This window comes from Micromys minutus (genome assembly GCF_963924665.1).
Source record: "Micromys minutus genome assembly, chromosome: 9".
In the NCBI taxonomy this organism is placed as follows: domain Eukaryota; kingdom Metazoa; phylum Chordata; class Mammalia; order Rodentia; family Muridae; genus Micromys; species Micromys minutus.
In genome coordinates this window covers 7,969,434-7,990,130 of record NC_137978.1, presented here as the reverse complement: position 1 = coordinate 7,990,130, position 20,697 = coordinate 7,969,434, and the positions used below count along the sequence as shown (strand labels likewise).

Sequence of the window (20,697 nt, the reverse complement as noted above, 5' to 3'; positions counted from 1 at the left end):
TCTTTAAATATGCTTTAAGTAATATTGTCGCTATTGTAAAATACAGCTTTTAGCCAGGGAGCTGCTGAAGGAAGTCACCACTCTGGTTTACAGGGATAGGGAGCTTCCTGTATAGGAGGTCCATCCTGTTTTATGCAGGTGAGTTTATTTGGTTTTGGGGGTCAGGGTTGTCTGATTATTTCAAGTGACCAGAAATCAAACAATTGTCCAAAATAGAAAGACGAAAAGTTTTCTGACAGGCCTCTCAAACGTGTGTAAAGGAGAAAAGTAAAAATGTATTCCGTTTTTGATAGTGTTTTGCCACTAGTGCTTAAGAGGACTTCCACTCATATCCGTTGTGTGTCGATAGAAATTAATTTGTAATTCTGGTCATCTGGTTGGCTCCGTACTTAATGGCATCTGTGACCTTTTCCATTCAAGAAAGGGGCTGTGTCTCCTCCTTGTGGAACAGCACCAGTGCAGGTAAAGAATAATTATCAAAAGATTTAGGGCACTCTGGGTTCATGTAGAGCTTGGCTTAGCTTGAGCCTTCCTGGGATAGAATATTTTAGCTTTGACAGCCTGGGGTGGTAACGTTCTCTGGGTGTTGAATCAAACTGAGAATTCATGCTTCGTTCCCCGCTTGGCTAGATGCCTCTTCTGGTGTTGTGTCTCAGTGTGCGAGGGGTGCCGGAGCCCAGACCCTTGTAGAGCAAGCCCGAGTCTTCCTGTGCCCCTCAGCTCCTTCACACTCTGCTGCTGATTTTCTGTGACTTGAAATTTTAGACTGGCTTTAAAAACACGTCACATTTTGGTCCTATTGCTTGTGTTTGCTTTTTCTCTAACGGTAGGGGGATGAAACAAAAGTTTTAAACCAAAAGTGAACCAAACAAAGATGTCTACTTCTGCGTTTAAAAAAATAGTTTTGGGTCCATCACCCCTATTTTCATTAATATTGATGAATAAATACTTGATCCCATTGTCTACGGTGTATCTCAATTAGTTGACAGAAAAGATGCTTTTCACTGATTTATGGAGAAGCATTGGTTATAAAGACATCACACCTACAACTACAGTTTCAGCTAAGGTATCAAAACATTATCAGTTTGTATGGTTTTAAATGTTATTTTATGTCTGGCAAAATTTTATCTGTTTTGTGGTATGATCAAAAGGAATTTCTTTAAAATAAATTTAGATATTTTGCATTAATTTTATGTAATGAAAGGTTTAAGATTTGTTTAGAATAAAAATAATGATGGTATGACTCTCCTAAAACACACTGAGCTCGTTTTAAAATGTTTAACTTGTAATTTTTAATGAAAAAAACAGGATCTTAGAAAAAGAAGTAATTAGCTATATTTTAGATATTCTGTTATAATACCAGTTTCTGTCATTAGAATTTCAAATGTGATCTCACTATAAGTTCAGCTGCACAGGCCCAGCGTTTATCTTCACAGTTCATCCTGAAATGGCTCCTCTACAGGTTTTTGATACATTATAATTTCTGGTTTTGTTTATTGTAGCAAATACCAATTGTCAGGATGCTGGAGTTAAATTTTAAAAGCTGCCTCTTTATAGCTTCTGATAGTTTAATTGTTGACTCAACAGAATTTTTTTTTTTGTTTACCAGGTTAATATTGTCTAAAAATTCAAAAGTAGACATAACACTTTTTATGATTAAGATGCTCCTTGTCTGGAGGTTGGGAGTCTTTTAGTAGCATAGATGAACATTTCTAGGCAAAAGGTCCTTGGGAGCACCAGTTCTTTGTGCAGTCTCTCTAGGAAAGACAAGAGTGCTATGACTAGGTCCTAGAGTCTGTCATCCTTTTAGTTTGGTAATGAGTGCACGCTGTAACTCCATTGTATACGGGCTTTTTGCTGAGAAGAAGTCAAATTAAAGATTGCCGATGCTGAACCTGTGACGTCAAGGTAGAAGTTAGGATCCACCCTTTACACTGATAGAGATGGTTTACTTTTTTTTTTTTTTTTCAAATCACTAGTTTTGTCTGTTGTTCTAAGTCTCTGAATTCTCTTTGAGATTTGGCACCTGATTTTTTTCTCTTTTCTCCCAAGCATATAACTATGCTTGCTTCTTATTCCATGAAATACTTTTCAAAGTTAAAGTAAATATTGTTTTAAGCTATCATACTTAGAAATTAACTCAGTGGAAAGATTTTTTAATTCAAAAATTATGTTAAAAAAGAAATGAAGTCTGTAAATGTTTACATGACTCTGCTTTTATTTAAAAAAAAAAACTTTTTGGGGTTCCCAGATGCCTTAGTACAACAAAAACATTTGCCCCATGAAGGAAGCTTCAGCCCAGAAAGCCTTGTCTGGGCTGCTGCTTGCTTGCAGTGTATACCCTAGAATGCTGCAACTTTGGAACTGAGGGCTGTGAGTCTGGTGTCTGTGCTGCTGTCTAGTTTGCTTTTCTATACCAGCTTCAAAATACGTCCTTTATTAGGATCAGACTCAGCATCTAATATGTGGAGTAGGATGACATTGTTATCAGAATTCAGTGTATAAGTAATGAGGAAGTCAGTTTGAAACCCTCTTTCCATTGGAGAATGGTTCTGGAGAGCTCAAACAAAATTGAGCATTTGTGCCTCATGGGCCTGCCCCCTACATCTCTTTATTCCCGTCTTTTCTTCATCAGTCCTGTCATTTTTCTGAGACCCTCATTCTTAGTTCATAGGATGAACCTTTTGAGAAAGTCTGGCGCCTCTGTTCCACTTTCTCTCACAGATCCTGTAATTTTGGCTCTATTCTTTATGTTTTTCAGATTCAAGTCAATCTGAAAGTCCCAGCCAGCCAAGTGACGCTGACATTAAGGACCAGCCAGAAAATGGTAAGTCTAGCATTGGCCTCTGTGCTGCTGTTTTATAGTTCATGGGGGCCAGCATCCAAGGCTGCTCTGTGAGTGTTCACAGTAAACCAAGGACTCCCAGAGAAAACTCAAAAGGCACCTTAGCAGCCCAGTCCCACCCCAGTCCCTCTCACCAGAACATCCAAGTCTCTGGAAATGTGAGGGGAGGGTTGGAGGCACCAAGGAACATTCTTGGGCAGTGTGAAGGAAGGACCACAGACTTCCAGTGTCATTTATAATAGTTCCTTTCAACGTGGAAAATGCCCAAAGATGCTCACTGAAGATCATGTAAGGACAAGAAGTCTTGAGGGTAATGTAGAGCTTAAGCCTTTGTGAATCGCCTTAAGAAAGCACTGTGTCTTCAAAGGATGTTCTTCGTTAAATTGTCTAAAATAAAATAGCAAGAGAACTTTTGGTCCCTCAGTTTTATAAACAGAGCAATCCCCTCACTTGGGTTCCTCCTTTCTCCCTTTCCTGGTCTACAGTACTGAACCCAGAGCCCCTGCATGCCAGGCTCTGTATCACAGAGCCACATCTCATAATCCATGTGAAGTTGCTGTTACAGAAGTCTTTCTAAGAAGGAAAGCACACTTTGCATTTAATGATGCCTTCCAGATTTGTGATATACACCAAAAAGATGAGAAGCATAGTCACAGGTTATAGTAGATTGAGCAAGCCCACTCATTTGATAAAAATGGCAGTCTCTGTCATAGGCCAATGTATTGGCATCTTATAAAATCCTTGAATATATGACTAACCTCTCAGGGTATTTTTTATTTAAATATTTACCCAATACTGAGGATGTTAGTATTACCTTAGTGAAAATTAAGTAAGGTAAAACCCTATGCTACTAGTGGTTCCGGTCTCCCCATCTCCCTTGACTGTGTGATGCTGTCCTTTTTCATGCGTCACCTCCAGCTGCACAGGTGGCAAGTCCTCTCTCATCTTCCCGCTCTTTTCTGTTCTTCATTCTTCCCATTTTGATCTCTCATTCATTATCTGCAAAACTGAAGTATTTGGTATTGTGTGATGGAAGACTCACCTCACCAAATCAGAAATTGTATCACTGATCATTTAGAAAAGCTTTTATTTTGCTAACCCTGGAAACTCTCTGCTACAATTCTTCACTGCAGTGGTAAATACCGACTGACAATTCCTCTTCTGGTATTTTACTAACATTTCCTTCTATTTTCTCTCTTCTTTTCAAGAGGCATTTAAGAAAGAATGGGAGAGATCACTATGACTAGTTGTGTGTGTGTGTGTGTGTGTGTGTGTGTGTGTGTGTGTGTGTGTGTGTGTGTGTAACAGCTGCATATTAATTTTTGTTGGTTATTTAAGTAGATATGTATGTATGTATGTGTGTATATATATATACATATATATATATACTTATTTTTGTAATTTTGGCCTTGCTGCTGATGCCTAAAATGACCTATTTTTTATAAAATCTATCTGTACTAAGGTTCCTGAAGTTGTGTCCAGAGATACTTTATTTTTATCTTAAAACTTGGTAAGCTGCAGGGTATGTAGCTCACACATTTGGGTCTGGATACCACTCCAGCAGGTTTCCATTCATCTGTCTTCATAAAATGGCCGGCAAGCTGTTCACATGCAAATATAAACCGAGGGGGAGAGTCCTGGCACACCTCTCTGGAGCTGCCTGCAGTGCCGAAATTGTACATTTTCCATCCAAAAAGCATCCCACAACTAAGCCCAGTATTTAGGCCAAAGGCATTGTGATATTGGCCAAGTTCACTTTTAACCGGGATGACTTGGTGCTACCTCAAAGTTCAGAGAAAGGAAGTGTTTGTATCCAAGAGATAAAGTAACAGATCACTAGTTTTCAAGCTTAGCCGGTTATTGTTGTTTTGTTGTTTTGGTGTGTGTGTGTGTGTTCATGTGTGTTCTTGAGAAGAAGCTGTTGTATCTTAGACGTCTCTACTGGAAAACTTATCATATTCCTTTTTTCCATCCGCTCTTTGTCAGCCTCACAGATCATTACAGGAAAAACAATATCATTTCTCTTCTTTAAAGACACAGAATCACAAAGGGAAGAAACGGTGGGTTCAGGGCAAGGTATTCGTGCACACTAGGTAACCTTCTATTCTCTTTGTTGCCCCAGCCTATGAGCATGAATGTGAGTTTCTGAATGGCTTTGTTTTGAAAGCAGAACCTCCCATAGGCAGGTCGGCTAAGCTCTATGGAGTTTTGGGACCTGGCTGTGGGATGGCATGATGGGAACTGTTCTTCAAGCGAAGTGGGAACTGGGAACCCTTTGTTCCTTACTTGTCCATTAGCACAACCAAGGGAAAACAAGCTTTTTCCCTAGCTCTCCAGAAAGGCAGTAGGAAGGTAGTCCCCAGTAAGCCTTAGAGTGAATACTTGGTGACTCCTGCTTCACCTGCAGCCATCAGCGCGACCATGCAACTCTACCTAAAGCACATGCGGCTGGCTCTCCCTCTGTAGGCAGTCTGCTGTGTTCTGTAAAATTGTGTTTGCCTTGCTCGTTCTCCCTTAAGATTCAATCGTGAGGAAGCACAAATCTTTGAGGAATTAGAGAAAATAGAAAAATTTTAAGGAAATTTCCTAACCCAGGAATAAAGTACCAACATTTCCAAAACTCAAAATTGATAGAATCTGATTATTAAAACTGCTTCTAGAGCCAGACAGACCTGTGTTCAAATGAAATAGTGGCTAAGTGAGTAAAGGACCATCTTCCATACACTTAATTTTAGAAATACTAAAAGGAAGCTACAGCACAAGTATCAAAATGAGTGTGGGCAGGGAAGGTGTGATGCCTCACTTACAGGAAGAGTCCAAGGTTGCTCAGGTAAGGCTTGCTGTAAACACCATGTTCCAGGTCCTCATGCTGGAGTCCCGGTGCAGAAGGAATGGTCTCAGAAACAAACCCGAACTGGCAGGGCCATCCTTGGTAGATAGCCTATTAGGCGCCTGGCAGTATGTTCCTTAAGTCCCATGGCCCAGAGAAGATATCCACTTTACTACCTAGCTCTGTCCTCAATCCATTAACTCTCCACAAGCTTAAGGACTAGTGACTAGAGGAAGTGATTCAGAATTCCTGGGACCTCCAGGTATATGTGTTTCAGGAGAGAGCATGTCCTACAAAGAAGGCACTCTACCTAGATTTCTTTAAAAACATTTGGTAAGTTTTTTTTCTTTCTTTTTTTTAATTTGACCTGAAGTATAATCCAAGTCCAATCTGTAAAATGCTAGAAATTCTATCTGGGGTATAACTCAGTGCTAGATCACTTGCCTAGTTGGGTAAGGCTCCATATTAAAAAAACCAGCCCCATGATAAAAAAAAAAATAAAGAAAAGAAACAAAAAGAAGCAAACCAAAATTAAAAGAAAGAAATTAAACACCCCCACAAAAAAAAAAAAAAACCCAAACAAGCAAACCAATAAAAGCCTGTGAACTGACTAATGTAGAACTCATGACAAAAATCATTTGAAATGATAGTACACAGCGCCCAACTCTTCACTTTGAACATATACATACAACGCACAGGTATTGCTTAGTAAATAAAACCAATATGTTGATAAATGTCGTCGGTATCTTATATGTTTTGTATATTTTTTCACTGTTGAGTTACCATAAAGGTTTTGGGGAGGAGGGGCTTCTCTGGAGGAGCTGGACATCTGATTTGTGTGCAAGAAAAGACCTATAGGCAGAAATATGTAGATTTAACTTGTTGTTTCTGAAGCCAAAACTAGCGTGAGTGCATAGATCATGCTTAGCTGCCCCAGAGCATGTATGTTTGATCACTCTAGAGACTTCGATTTAGATTGATGCTTCCAACTCTGATGCATCCAGTCCCTCACTAATGAGAGCAAAGCTTGTGAGATAGTGCTTCTGCTTGATCAAGGTCCCATGCAGTTGGAGCACAGATAATCAGGAGAACAGTCAGAACAGGTAGTCCTCAGGCATGCTCCTCACTCAGTCTGACATCAGTGAAAACACCCGGAAGTCAAGCTGGGCCGGGCCAATCACCATTGTCAGAAAAAGAAGAGCTAAGCCTATGTCATTCACCGTAGCCAGCCAAAATACCCGTACCTTAGTGGTATGTAAGTTTGTTCTTGACAGTAAGAATCCCTGTAAGTACTGAGGTCCCCCAGATAGGCATCTGCAGCTAGAGGAAAGCCTCTGATCACAACACTTGTCCTAGACTCTGAGACTATGCACCTCTACCTGACTCTACTTTTGACTCTAGCTATTTTTTTTTTATTTGTTCGGTTTTTAACTCTAGTTGATGAATTTTATTTATTCCAGTCTCATCTCGAATTGTCAAACTCAGCTTCACTGTTAAATGTTCCGAGATGAACAAAGACTCGGCTGACCTTCGCCACAGCTGTCATTATGGTAGTTTTCCTCGTCACTCATTTTTGTACATAGTTTGAACATTTTAGTATTTTCCAAACAAGTTGTAAGGATGCTGACTTCCTAGGTTAGGATTTATATGTAGATACACTTTGTTAGTTGGGGGTGAGATAAGAAAACTGTACAATTCTATTTCTCTTTTGGATAAACTTTTTTTTAATCTGGTAAATGTTCTTATTAAAAAGTCAGCTTAATGTTTTATTTTCTCTACTTCCTCCACAAATATGATCGATGTGTTGCCTTATTAAATCACAATGTTAATAACATTGAAAAGGCAGAAAAATCCATGATTTCAACCTGAATAAATTGTGACTGCTGGTGGGCTTCTTAGATAGGAGGCTATTTTTTAATGAATGGGCCATTTTGGGGTCATTTTGAAACTCTGAAGGCAGTGCACCCTTACAGCCTGCATTTTTCTGGGAAAGCAGGAGAGGTCTGGCACCACTGACTTGTAAAGACAGGCTATCGATGCTTCATCATTTGCATGACTTCTTTTACAATTACCTAGCAACAATTATTCTCTGCAGTGTTCTTCAGAGAGCCCTGCAGAGACAGACACAGCAGAGTGACCACCAAAATAGCTGCAATAACAGTAATGATCAATATTCTAAAATATGTAAAGGCCCCAACTCAGGGAGACATTACATCCTAAATGCCTGCTGGTTTTCAGCTCTATGTGATTAAGTTCCGCCTGATGAATTTTCAGCCAGGCAATGGAGCCAGCCTCTCTTCTTTAAGAAACCAGGGACTAAACCATGGCTTGATCTGAGATGAGAGTTTGAAACACGATGAATCCTGCATCCTTATGTAATTCGGGGTGTGCAGCTCATTGTTGGCTCCTTAGAAATCCCTCCAGACTTTATTCTTGGCTTAGGAAATACAAGTGAGGCATTGGCACTGCTGAGTTTGCACACAATCCAGTGTGGAAGCAGGAGTCACTGTAAAGACGTGGCTGTGCCCTCATGCTTGTGAACAACTTATCGTCTACACATAAGCTAGTGGGCTGTCTGGGCTTTAGCTCTGTTGGCTAATATTCACAATAGGGAATGTTTTAGACCCTATTCCCCGATTTTTCAGACCCTGAGATGAACTAGGGTGTGATCTCATTTAGATATCTCCCCACCCCCATATCTAACTTCTTCCATAACTACAATTATTTCGTTACAAAGGGAAGAAGAGAGAAGGGGTTTTCTCTTTGGTTTCTCCATTTCATTTGCTCCTGTGTCTCATGAGAGACCGAGGAGGGCCATTCTCACGGAACACTCAAAATGGGAAGCTCTGGTTTGCATGGGGTTGTACAAACATGCCCACAGGTCTGGATTCTAGTGTCTGAAATGAAATGAGGTTGTCTTCATCCAGTCAGCGAAGTAGAAGACTCGTCTGCTGCTTGGCTGCAGTTTCTTCTGTTCTTGTTCTTCTCCCAGTGACCATGGCCTGGAGCTAACACAGCAGGACCGATAGATAGAGATGCTTTTATGAGGGCCACGTCTGATGGCCACTTTCCATACATACCTCCCTATCAATCAAATAGCAGCATGGGGAAGTATGGGGGAGGGGCGGCTAGTTGGTTTTAGGAATAGTGTATGAGCCTTTCCTACCACAAACAGATCGTTTCATATTTGTCATTTGAATGAATGAGAATTTTCTTATATTTAAATATGCATGTTATTTTTAGATGGAATAATTCTACTATGGATAATAGTAATAAATAGGATGTAATAAAAGTGATGTATTTGGAGATTCCAGGTCACTAATCCAGACTAATTGGTTTTCTGCTAGAAAAATTCATGGGACCACAAGGATCTTGGCACCTTTTCTTACTTACTCTCTCTCTCTCTCTCTCTCTCTCTCTCTCTCTCTCTCTCTCATTCTTTTTTCTTTTTTGCGTTTAACTGAGCTGCTGGTAACTCTGTTTCCCCGGCATGAGTTTGTTGCTAAGGAACTCTACTAGGATGGCTCCAGTAAGGTGGGAGAAGGGGTAGCATTTTCTGCAGAGTATTCTGATCCTTCTTAGTTATTAATTTTCATACTTGGTTGACTCTAGCCCAGAGGGAGCCGAAGAGTCTCATGTGCCTCATTGACAGGCATCATATGGCAAATAACCAAAGAGAGCTATAAAGAATATCAAGTCCAAGCCATAAAGGAATAGCCCACCAGTAATCTCTCCACACAGGGGACAGTGTTTGCTTAGATTTCTGTACAACCAGAGAGCAAGCAAGTACTTGTATTCTCAGAGATGAACAAGAAGTTTTTGAACAGGGCACATTAGCAAACGGGGAAAGCCAGACACAATCCTTGGTAAAGGAAATGTCAGCCAAGTGGCTTGAAGGATTGCTCTTCAGTTATCAGAAGCCATCAAGGAACAGTTTTGATGAATTCCGACCATGGATTTAGGGATGGTGAGCCAACACAGACATGGTTCAGGTATCTTGTTCTTGAGAACTTGACAGTCTAGAAAGTGAGCATAAGGCAAGATTTATCTATTCACACTTCAAATATTTGTCATGTGCATTCTAAGAGACAGGCATGATTTTTACCACTACACAAATCAAAACCAAGTCCAGCTCTTAATGATGCTTACCTACTTGGTCAAGAAGATGACAATAAACAGACTAAAAAGCATGTAATATGACTGCCAATATTAAATGTCACAAAGAGAAGTGAAGTCAAATGAAGATGTGTCTCTATTATACAAAGACTCACAGGAAGGGCCATTGTGACCTGTTGCCATTTGAACAAAAGCCCAAAGATTAAGTAGTAAAGGTGGCTGTTATTAGGTAGTTCTATTTTAGTAGAACAGAACAGTAACAAAGCTGGCTCTGGGTGTACAGCCCATGGAATATACTTATACACAAAGTATTTATTCCTTAAGCCAAGCTCTGTACTTTACCTGACCGTTAGTCCAGATTCTGCACACACCCTGTAGAGGTTGCAGAGGTGGCACCACCATAGCAGTGCTTAGAAGGTTTGATTAGGCTGTGATAATGTCACTGGTCACCAAGGGTCAAACCACTGGAGTTTAACCCACTAAAAATGAAACCTGCAGAGACCACTTCCAAGTTCTCGTGAGTTTTTGGTGCGTTGCCCAGTGGTTGTTCTGGAGTAATGAGGCAGTTGTCAGGTTCTGTCAATAGTTGCAGTAAAGATAGTTGAGAGTCACTCAACCTATGAAAGTAAGCGTAGATGCTTAATCACTGGAGTATGGATGAGCCCGCCAGTGCGGCCTTGTGTGAGTCCCTGTCGAGAGAAAAGTGAAGTGCATTTTTTCACATCTTGCTAGTGGAAGACTATTTGCCTCATGAAAGATAGCAAATATAGAAAAGTCATCAAATACTAGAGTGCTGGAAAGTTCCACTTTCAGAGTTGTAGTCGAAAAAGACATTTCAGGTAAGCTGGAAGGCAGAGGGTTCTGTGCTTCAACAAGAAAGGCTGAATCTGAGGGGTTTGTTTTGAGAGTTAGTTTCTCAGGACTACTTTGCTCAGGGTGAAAAATAAGCTGGTCTGAAGATGTTAAATTAACATAGATTCCACCCCTTTAACATTAAAAATGGGTAATGTCACAGATTTAAGGGAAGCAGTGTTCGGAAATAGGATTAAATTCTTTCATGGTTTAGGAGTACATAATGCAAAATAATCATTTTAGTTTTTATGATCATACCTCACATTCCTTGAGGGCATTTTGAATTCCAGGGAACTCAAGTTCTCTAAGTACAATAGATTGTGATGGGGTTCAGTGTGAGAGACGCTGTGAGGGGGAAGAGAACACCTTAAATCTGCAGTATGGCTCCGGTGCTCTAGAGCTTTACGTAGGAAGAGTCTCAGATAGCAGGGACTCTCTAAAAGAATTCTGTCCAGAACAGTGGGAGTCCTTGAGCCAAAGCCACCTGTTTAATTGCTATGTCCCTGGTGCAGGAATGGGCCTGTCTTCCCTCTCAGCCGTTGGCTGGGAGCATCAGCTAGCTGTTCTAAGGAGCCGCAGCTTGGTTGTCAGGCAATGATTGTCTTTGTAGCAATGCTTTGATTGGCTCGTTGGTTTCAAAGTTCTAAGAGTTCTGCATGTATGAGTCTGTTTAATTCTGTTTCTAAAAGTGGACACTGTTAATATGTTCATTTTACAGATGAGAACACAGAATTTAAATTATTTGCCCACAACCAAGTATCCAAAAGTCATTCCAACTCACACCACCTGCAGTCCAAATGCTTGGCTGTCATGGGAAGAATGGATTTCAAATTTGGCTTCATAATGTATTGATTTGTAATGTGGGACACGTAATTTAAACTCTTAGGCATTTGGTTTTCTGTGTCAGAACTTCCCCCTGAGAAATGTATTTTGTTGCTGGTTTTGGTTATAATAATGTTAGTGCCTTTTGCTTCCTGTTTGTTTCTTGGGATGGATTATCCTCTCTTATTTCCCTCACCCCATCATCTTCCTGGAGATCTGCCTCAGTTTTATTCAGGCAGCCACAAGAGCCAAAGGAGCCACATTATATACGTAAGCAGATAAGTCAGTTCTATGAGTATTGCTTATATAAATTTTTGTGTGTGTATATGTGTATATAACATTTGTGTATATATTTACATACACAGATAGATAGATAGATAGATAGATAGATAGATAGATAGATAGATAGATAACTTGCAGCTAACTATTCCCAAGAGCTAATCAGTGGAGAAAAGCCCCCTTGCTACCTCATTGCCTCGTGGACATGAAACATCTCTTAGTTGACATTTTGATTTCATTTTTGGCAAATAATATTTTATAGAAAATAAATTTTTACTACTTAGGAATATCTTCAGGTTTTTTTTGAGGAAGCAAAAAATTATGAATATATGTGACTTTAGTGAACATTTTAAAGCAGTAAACTAACTTTTTATTTTCCTGCTGGAGGTAGAGATTATCAAATGGGATTTGTTTTAAATACGTCTCAGGTTCGTTTTTATTCAGGGAGACTTGAAGGAAGGCCATGTGCAAGGCAGGAAGCACTTCTCTGTGCAAAGGATATGAACATGTAACTCTACAGAAAAAGCAAAGCTTGGAACCTGGTCATCTCTGTTTACAACCCAGCTCTTCCCATGTGAAACTCTTCTGCACCTCTCAAGATGCGCAGGCCGGAATACGGACCGCAGTCAGGCCATGCTAGGCAGAAACACTATACATTGTTTTTAGGATGCTGTATGATTCAGCCATAAGAGTTCTAGATCTAGACATGGAGAAAACAAAGGCCAAGGAGCATGTTCATGTTCAGTAGTGAGAGAGAGGCCAGGTTTTGTTGCTATGTCTTAGGAGAGCTTTGAGACTAAGATGGTACCTAGTGTAAACTTTTGAAAGGCTTGTACTTAGCAATGATGATTTAATATCAAAATTGATTTTAACCATATCTACTCACTAATTTATGTGCTAATCTGGGGGCCTAGCAAATTAAGCAGAACTGAAACTTAGACCCAATCAAGTAAATATGTGAGCAAAACAGAGAGAGTGTGTGTGTCGGGCAGATATTTACATAAAACACCCTCTCCTGGGGGTGCTGGGTGTGTTTGGTGTGTATGGTGAAGGCCAGTGCATATGCTGTGGTTGTTCAGAGGGCAGCAGTGTGAAGCACAAGTCTACACACAATAGGTGAGATCTTTGGTCTCAATCCTGAAATGGGCCACATTTCTCTGATGGGTGTTATTTTGTACTGTCTTGCCCATGAGAATTTCCTCTAAATCTCCCTGATATACAGTAAGGAAATCTGGTCCACCTAGACTTTGGGAGTCCTCAAAGCAAACATTCTCTTGTGGCTCTCATTTGGCTGCTCCTGCTGAGGCAGTTCACTTTAGAGATCTCCCCTGGCATGTGATCCTCTCCTCCGTGCTCTGAATCCTAGACGCTGGAGTCCTTTCTCTGTCTCTGTGCCTATGGAAATGACATATGTAACTGACTTTGGTGGGCATAGGGAGAACAAGGTTGGTGTGAGAGCTTGTGGCCAATGCCTTAGAAGACACAAGCAGCTTCATAAGCAGTGCGGTCCCAAAGCACTGGCCTGTGTCCTCTTCCCCACCAGCTGTCCACTCTTCCTGTCCTCTCAGATCTTCTGCTTCCTGTCCTGCTACAGATGCAGAGGAATTCCAGCCTTGTGCTTTGCTGAATTTTTCAGTTACGTTTCTTGGCAATCTCCTTTTTTAATTATGGTACAAATGTACCATCAAGGTATTTTCCGAGTTGGTGGATCTGGCACCCTTGATAAGATAATAAGCAAGAGTTCTATCCTCTGGATGTGGAAAAGGCAAGACCCACGGTTCTGCTTAAGCAAACAGAGCATGTTTATGAGAGGCCCTGGGTGGGAAGCCTGTGCACAGGTATGGAATACCCGGTGCCCAGGGCCAGTCACCTGCCTGTTTCCTGGAGTGAAGCATGCTGACTGCCTTGCTGACAGCCAGAAAGCATTTATGAATGAGAGACAGAGAAGAGATTAAAATGTGACTTCTTTGGCATCCACCTTTCGAACCTAGGCCTTCCCCACTTTACTCTAATTCAATTTAGGAGATGTTGGAAGGAAACTAATACAGTTAAAAAGAACTCCATGTAATCTCACTAACGTTCTTAGAACATCATGCTCAAGGTTTTCTGGTCAAGGATATTTGCATTTGTAGGATAGTTAGAGACAGGTTTCTCTTTGTGTGGAAAGTCCTTGCTTTGAGAATGACATTTCCAAGCTGTGAAAGTCTAATGTCCTAAAAGCTCAACTAAAACGGCCTTTTACTCTGTAAATATTGAAGAGAAAGCTGCAGGCTTCACAGTGAGTTCACTAGCCTGCTGAGTTGGCTCAGAAAAGGACATTTGTTGAGTCCGTTGTAGTAAAACCCAAGCCTGAACGCTGTAATGGGAAGGTACTAATAGCATCAAACCCCCATTTTCCCCTGGCTTCCGTCACTTAGGCATTGGAATGAAGCTCACTACATGCATCTTTGTTACTTGACTGTTCTCATCTCGAATTTTTTTTGCTGTTTACAGAGAACTATAAAAATCTTCACACTAGATCGTCACATCTCACATTTACTCATCCAGCCAATATTTATTTATTAAACATCTGCTGTCTTCAGATACCATTCCAGTCACAGGACTGTGGAAGCCAACAGTGGATATGCCTTTAATGGCACAGATCAACAGTAGAACAGAGACCCTTCATGGTGGTCAGCCTTTCCCAGGGTCCTTTCTGCCACACTAATTCTTTGTCTTGCTTAGACTTAACAGCTTCTCCAGGAAGAACAAATGGACATAAGAAAGTTACTTGAAATACTGCTGAGATAATTCTCTTTCTTCTCTAAAGAGTTGACTTAAAATAATTCGTTTAGAATTTTGAGTCACTTTGGCAGTTTTGACATTGTGTTTGTTCAGTGATTTTTGGAATAACTGTAAAGGAACATTCATGGCTAATAAACCCCATGAGAGCAAAAACTTCTTTTTTTATCTCTATTTCCCTCAAGTGTAGTACCTAACTACCACAGAATAAGGGCTCAGTAAATTTCTTCTATAGAAATAACTAATCAAGGCTGCCATATCCTTATATCCCGGTGCACGAACAGTTCCTAAATGTCTGCTGTCGGTGAGGCTACGGATGATGGCCAGGAAGGGTACGTATACCTGGAAACCAGTCACTCTGGAGGCAGAGGCGAGAGCATACATTTGAGGCCACTCTGAATCTTCAGCTAAATACTGAGACCTTGTCAAACAATGCAAAGAAAACAATAAAGATTAAAAGCATATGGATAATATCCACATTCAGTGGGCTTCTGTTGTGAGCATGTGGCTCCCAGCCCACCTCCTCTATGCAACCCTGTATCTCGGACTTAGATGGCTGGCCAAATAGCATATGTTTTTGTCGGCTGCACTGTGGCAGGCACCTGTCTGCAGGTCTGCAGCAGTGTTGGCTGCCAAAGAAAGAGGAAAGGGATGCCTTGGCCTGGCCTGGTGAGACTTCAGGCTTCTTATCTGAGAGTCTTCATTGTCTACACACTCCTTGCTTGTCCAAAACCAGTAGCTTTCCTCAGAGCAGTGCCCCGACAGAAGAACGTCTATGAGACTGAGCTGGGTAGCACTAGTCCAAGAATAGGAGACGAAATTACCATGTGGCAAAGATGACTGTCCCAGAAGGATCCTTGTTCTCAGAGTATTCAGCAAAGCAGGAGATGCCTTAAGCAGCAGGCAACCCTGAGCAGTAATTGAACAATTGACAAGGCAAGCCACATGCATCCCATGTCATCTCAGCATATGTATAGGAATGGTGCCTCTCCATTACTCTTTTCCGTGACTTTCAGGCGTACAGAACACTGGGAGTGTGAAGATGTGGAGAGTCTGATAGGCTTCCTATTGGAGGAGAACATTTGTGGGAGGAGTTAAATCAGATGTGGTAGGAGAGGCTGGGAAGTCCAGGCTGAGAAATACCTTGGGACCATCTACAACTCCGTTTGCTCTTTATGCTAACTGACCTGTGGCAAGGCACCTCACCATGTTTCAGTGTTCACACCTGAAACAGTGCTTACTGACAGTTCCTGCTCCTCCTCGTTCTGAAGGACTTGGTAAGAATATGATATAATAACCGATAACGCATAAGATGATCAAGCCTCATATAAACCTAGCTACTGAAATAATTCTAGAAACTAGGAATTTCTTCCTTTTCATATGCCTTCCGAAAAGGGAGTCTGCAAATATCATTTATGTTTTTTTTTCCCAGGACAATACTAGATCTTAGGTTGAGCACAGTTACAGAGGTCTTACCTGGGAAACGAAAGATCCTCTCTTAGGTGGAATGAATTATACCATCTGGCATATGATTTCCCCACACCCCAGGCCCAGTGTCTAGAGAAAACAGTCACCCCCATGTGCACCATAGCCCCATTCTACCTTTATTCTGAACTTATCAGATATCTTAACATTTCTAAGATAACTTTTTGAAATGAAAACACACCAAATCACCTCAAATAATCAAAAGAAATGCTCAAATAAAGCCTTAACTTCTAACAATATTTCGCTATACCCAGAATTCATTTAGGGAACTTCAGGATGTATTTGTGTGTCAGTATATGGCTTCAAGCTTCGAGTTCATTTACTCTCAAACTCCTTAGATCTCTAGGGCTTTTAAACTTCTTATTTGGGTGCGTTTATTCACATTGGGAGTGCTTGGATCTACTTTCAAACAGTTTTTATTTGACTTTTCTTTGTGGGGAGAATGTGCAGCTCAGAGAGAAAACAGGTTTGAGTTGTGTATCCTTGGTGTTTGTGTGGCCACATTAGAGTAGATGTTGGGAATCCTAAAAGCATAGTTACTCTAAGCAGATCTCCCTTGTAATAGCTGACATTAAAAGCCACCAGCATCTGACTTCTCAATATGCTGTAGTGAAGAGTCTACCAAGTATAGAACTTAGATCCCTGACAAATTATTTCTCAGGCTTTAAAGGATTCATTCTCTCTCTCTCTCTCTCTCTCTCTCTCTCTCTCTCTCTCTCTCTCTCTCTCTCTCTCTCTCTCTTCTCTCTCTCATATATATATAATATATGTATATATATATATATACACACACACACACACACACACACACACACACACACACACAATGTGAATCATACTTCCTTTTATACATCCTGCTGACTGTATGGAGTTCTTCAAATGTGTGCCCATAAAGGCTCACGAGAGCAGGTGTGCCTGGCCGTTCCCAAGGCAGTGCTCTTGCCCCGTGGTACCTCCTGTGGGCACTCCCCCGACGTCTTACAGGATGACGCAAGCTGGTAGAACAGCCTTCCTTGGTTAAATGGCTCATTTATTTCACTGGTCTGATAAAAGCTCCGTGAACCACAATGAATCACAACAATTATCAACTTAATTCTTTTTTTTACCCCATATTCATTTAAAAGGCTTGCTCTATAAATATAGAGCCCATAGATAAAAGGTTTCTCTAAAAATCACTCTCTTTTCAAGATGTTTTCATTAGTTGGTATTCATTTAAGTGGGTTCTACTCTGCATCCCATTAAAGATGTGTGTAAATGTTTTTATTGGTTTCTTCCCTGTCTTCTACTTTTATATTTCCTCTATAAGAGGCAATGCCATTAACCTTAGCAGTGCTGAGTGTGATCGCCTTTCGATCAGCCCCATCATTGCAAACCACTGATCCATAGCTTACATTACTTAAACCACTGGTTCCTAAACAGAAAAATGGCTCCATTACCTACATGGAATGGAGATAGGCTGACTGGAAAATCCTTTCAAAAAGGAGACTGATCACAGAGCTTCCGGGCTCCTTTGGGAACAATGCTTTCTTGGATATAAATGCTGTGGTAGTAGTACCTGGATTTCTTCTTTTAACTCTACATAAATCTTTTATTAAAGACATAGATGTGGGTGCCATTGAGCTGTTTTGGATGTAGACTGAGTCTTTAAGAGCTTATCATTTTCCCACAAGCAGTGGACAGAAATAGACCTAATAACAATGCAGGGAAAATACACTAGTTCAGGAGAGACAGGCAAGATGCTCTGAGGATACAGAAGGCAGAATGCTTCAATCCAGACTTCAGAAGCAGAGAGTAGAAAGTGAGGTTTTAGGAGTAGATGAGGAAGCCATGAGAAAGAAACAGGTTTCTCATTAATAAAATAGTTCATGGTGATCTTGAAAACCATCACTGCGACTGTGCGATTGTGCAGAGAACAAGCCCATCCTAGGAAGGCATAGCATCCACAGGATGTCCTCATGCTTTTGTCTTGTCTCTCGAGTGTCTGCTAGCAGCACAGTCCGTCTCGGGGTGGATGGACTTGAAGTCGTTTGTGTCTCAGTTTTAGCCTTATCTTGTCATTCAGTCTACACTGTAGACTACATCTGTCTACATTGGTAAAAAAAAAGGGCTTTGGATCAGGAATCTGAAACCTAGCCACAACTAGCTATGATACTGGGGAAGTAACTTGTCTTCTCTAATCATTTTCGAATCTAATAATTATACACAGAAATACAGTACCAACCACATAGCTGTCAAGCATTTTAGATTTAATAACACCAAAAAAGTTTCCAGCATATAGCTAATACTTACAAAGTAAATAAATACAAAACAAACAGAAGAAACATCAGGGGCTTTGGAGATGGCTTGGTCCATAAGAGGCTTCCACATGAGCATGAGGAACTAAGTTTGCATCCCAAGATTCCACCTAAAAGACAGGTTTAATGGTGTACGGCTGTAACTCCAGTGCTCTGGAGGCAGAGGCAAGTAGGTCTCTGGAAGCCTATTGATCAGCTAGTCTAACCAAATTAGTGATCTCCAAGTACGGCAAGAGAATGTATCTCAAACAAACAAACAAAGGTAAACAGTCATGCATGCATACATATACCACACACACACACACACACACACACATCTACATACACTCAAGAATAAAAACAACAGGGGACATATTTTGATTCCTAAGTACCATCTGAAATACATTTCTTTTAATTATTGACATAAAGGTTCTTTCTGCCATTCCTTGACTATGAGAGTTTTACCTCTGGGCCCCACAATGGAAGGAGAGAACCAGTGTCCCAGAGTTGTCCTCTGAGCTCCACAGGTGCACCATGCCATGTAACCTGCACTCTCCTAGATACAGGTATAATTAAATGTGATGATAAAGTAGCGTCGTTATTCCCCACACTGGATAGCAGAGCACTGGGTACTGCTTGGCACTTCTCCATGACACTCAGTAAGTTTGTAGAAGTTCACAGGATGGTTCTTTCTGAATTTGTGTAGCTGCTAAATCTTCTCTCAGTTGCCGCTACTATAAAAACTAAAGAGTCTAATGTCTCCTCGAGTCACTGGAGTGACAGTGACAGTGGTCTTGATCATCACACTGGTGCATGTTTTTTACCTCCCTTTCCCATCTTTTGAACTTTCTTTTGACTTTTGTGAAGACTCGCATGTCTGAAAACTTAGTCTATCTTCAAATATGAGACAAGAATGTTAACTAATGTTTGCCAAAAGAAAGTTACTACCTCTCTAATTTTTTTTTTTTTTACTTTAATCTCGATGCCGCTAAAGAAAAGCTTTCACGGAAAGTCCAGCCTTTCAGAAAAGCATTCTTGTTCATGGGAAATCCTAATGGGGAAAACTGTAGATAATGAATTTAAGGAAAATATCTGGCAACACAGGCTTATGCAAGTCTGAAGTGCCTGGTGAAATCTCAGACAGTCCAAATGGAAAATTACTCAGCCTGTTTCCTCAAGATAGACTTGTTTGTACAGCGACTCAAAGTTTAGATGGCAGAATGGGAGATACACATGCTGTTCTTATGAGCTGTGTGTTTAACCTCCTCTTAGTTTGGAACACAAGCTGGCTATGTCTTCATTCATGCTTCCTGGCTTATTAGAGAATGGCGTAGTTCTATTGAACTCAGAAAGGCGAGAGCCTCCCCAAAGAATTTCTCTCACCCCTTAGGCTCTCACTCCTGGTCATAGGAAGACTTAAAGGAGACATTGAGTCCTAGCCTCTTCAAATCAAAGCTTTCAAACATTCTGGGATTCCCATGTAGCTCCGTCTGTTCAGAGTCCTGGTCACCGTCTCTGAGGTTGCAAAGTTCTCTGGTCCACGAATATACTAAAGAAGCAAGAAGCAAATGAGCAAATGCGCCAGAAATAGGAGTTCATAAATAGCAGGGAATCTGGGGATGTAGCTCAGTGGAAGAGGTTTTACTTAAATGTTTTTGTTCTTGGGTTCAGTCTCCAGCAAAACACACTCAAACACACACACACACACACACACACACACGTACACGCACATGCACACACACACACCTACTTTTATTTCTACAGTTGTGAACCTACTTACTGATGAGATATAATTAATCCTTAAGACCATATTTTATATACTGTGGGCAGCAGCAATAATAAATACAATTTATATTAGTTTTGTGGTTTCCCATGGAGTATATCTTACAGAGTTCTTCTGAGTATAACAAGTTGATATTCAAACATACTACTTCACTTATGTGTAAAGATTAATCATATGCAATTATCTTAAATTGACACAAGTATGAACATTTTAAGAAAAAGGTCATTTACAAATCAGATTCCAAAAATACTTATTGATTAATAAAACTAACAGAAAGTGCCATTAAACATGACCATTTCTGAATGTAAACCATCAGAGAGTCATTGAACTCATTAAAAGTTTTGAATAAAGAATAATCCAGTGCTTTCTCATGAAGATGCATTACTAAAATTATAACTTTTCTAATCATCAATCCTACACACACACACAAAATAAAACACATACAATATATGTATATATTGCACATATATATCATGTGTTTTCTAAATATATACATATGCTTCAATATTCACTTTTATGAAGATCAGTGGCTTACAAAGCTATGCAGATTAAAATGGGAAAACAAGCAAAACAAAAGAATTGACAAACAAATTTAAGTAAGTGGGTGAAATCAGAGAAAACATTTGACCAA

The 20,697-nt window shown here is 40.4% G+C and overlaps 1 protein-coding gene across 5 annotated transcripts in view; it reads left to right on the top strand.

Annotated features, from left to right (window-relative positions):
• NFIA (nuclear factor I A) overlaps nt 1-20,697 on the top strand; it is a 336,017-nt gene that overhangs the window by 175,752 nt on the left and 139,568 nt on the right. For all 5 annotated transcript variants that reach the window (XM_080921475.1, XM_080921473.1, XM_080921474.1 and 2 more), the window contains one exon: nt 2,762-2,827. In XM_080921475.1, the coding sequence (XP_080777601.1) occupies nt 2,762-2,827 (66 nt within the window). The remainder of the gene's footprint in view (nt 1-2,761; nt 2,828-20,697) is intronic.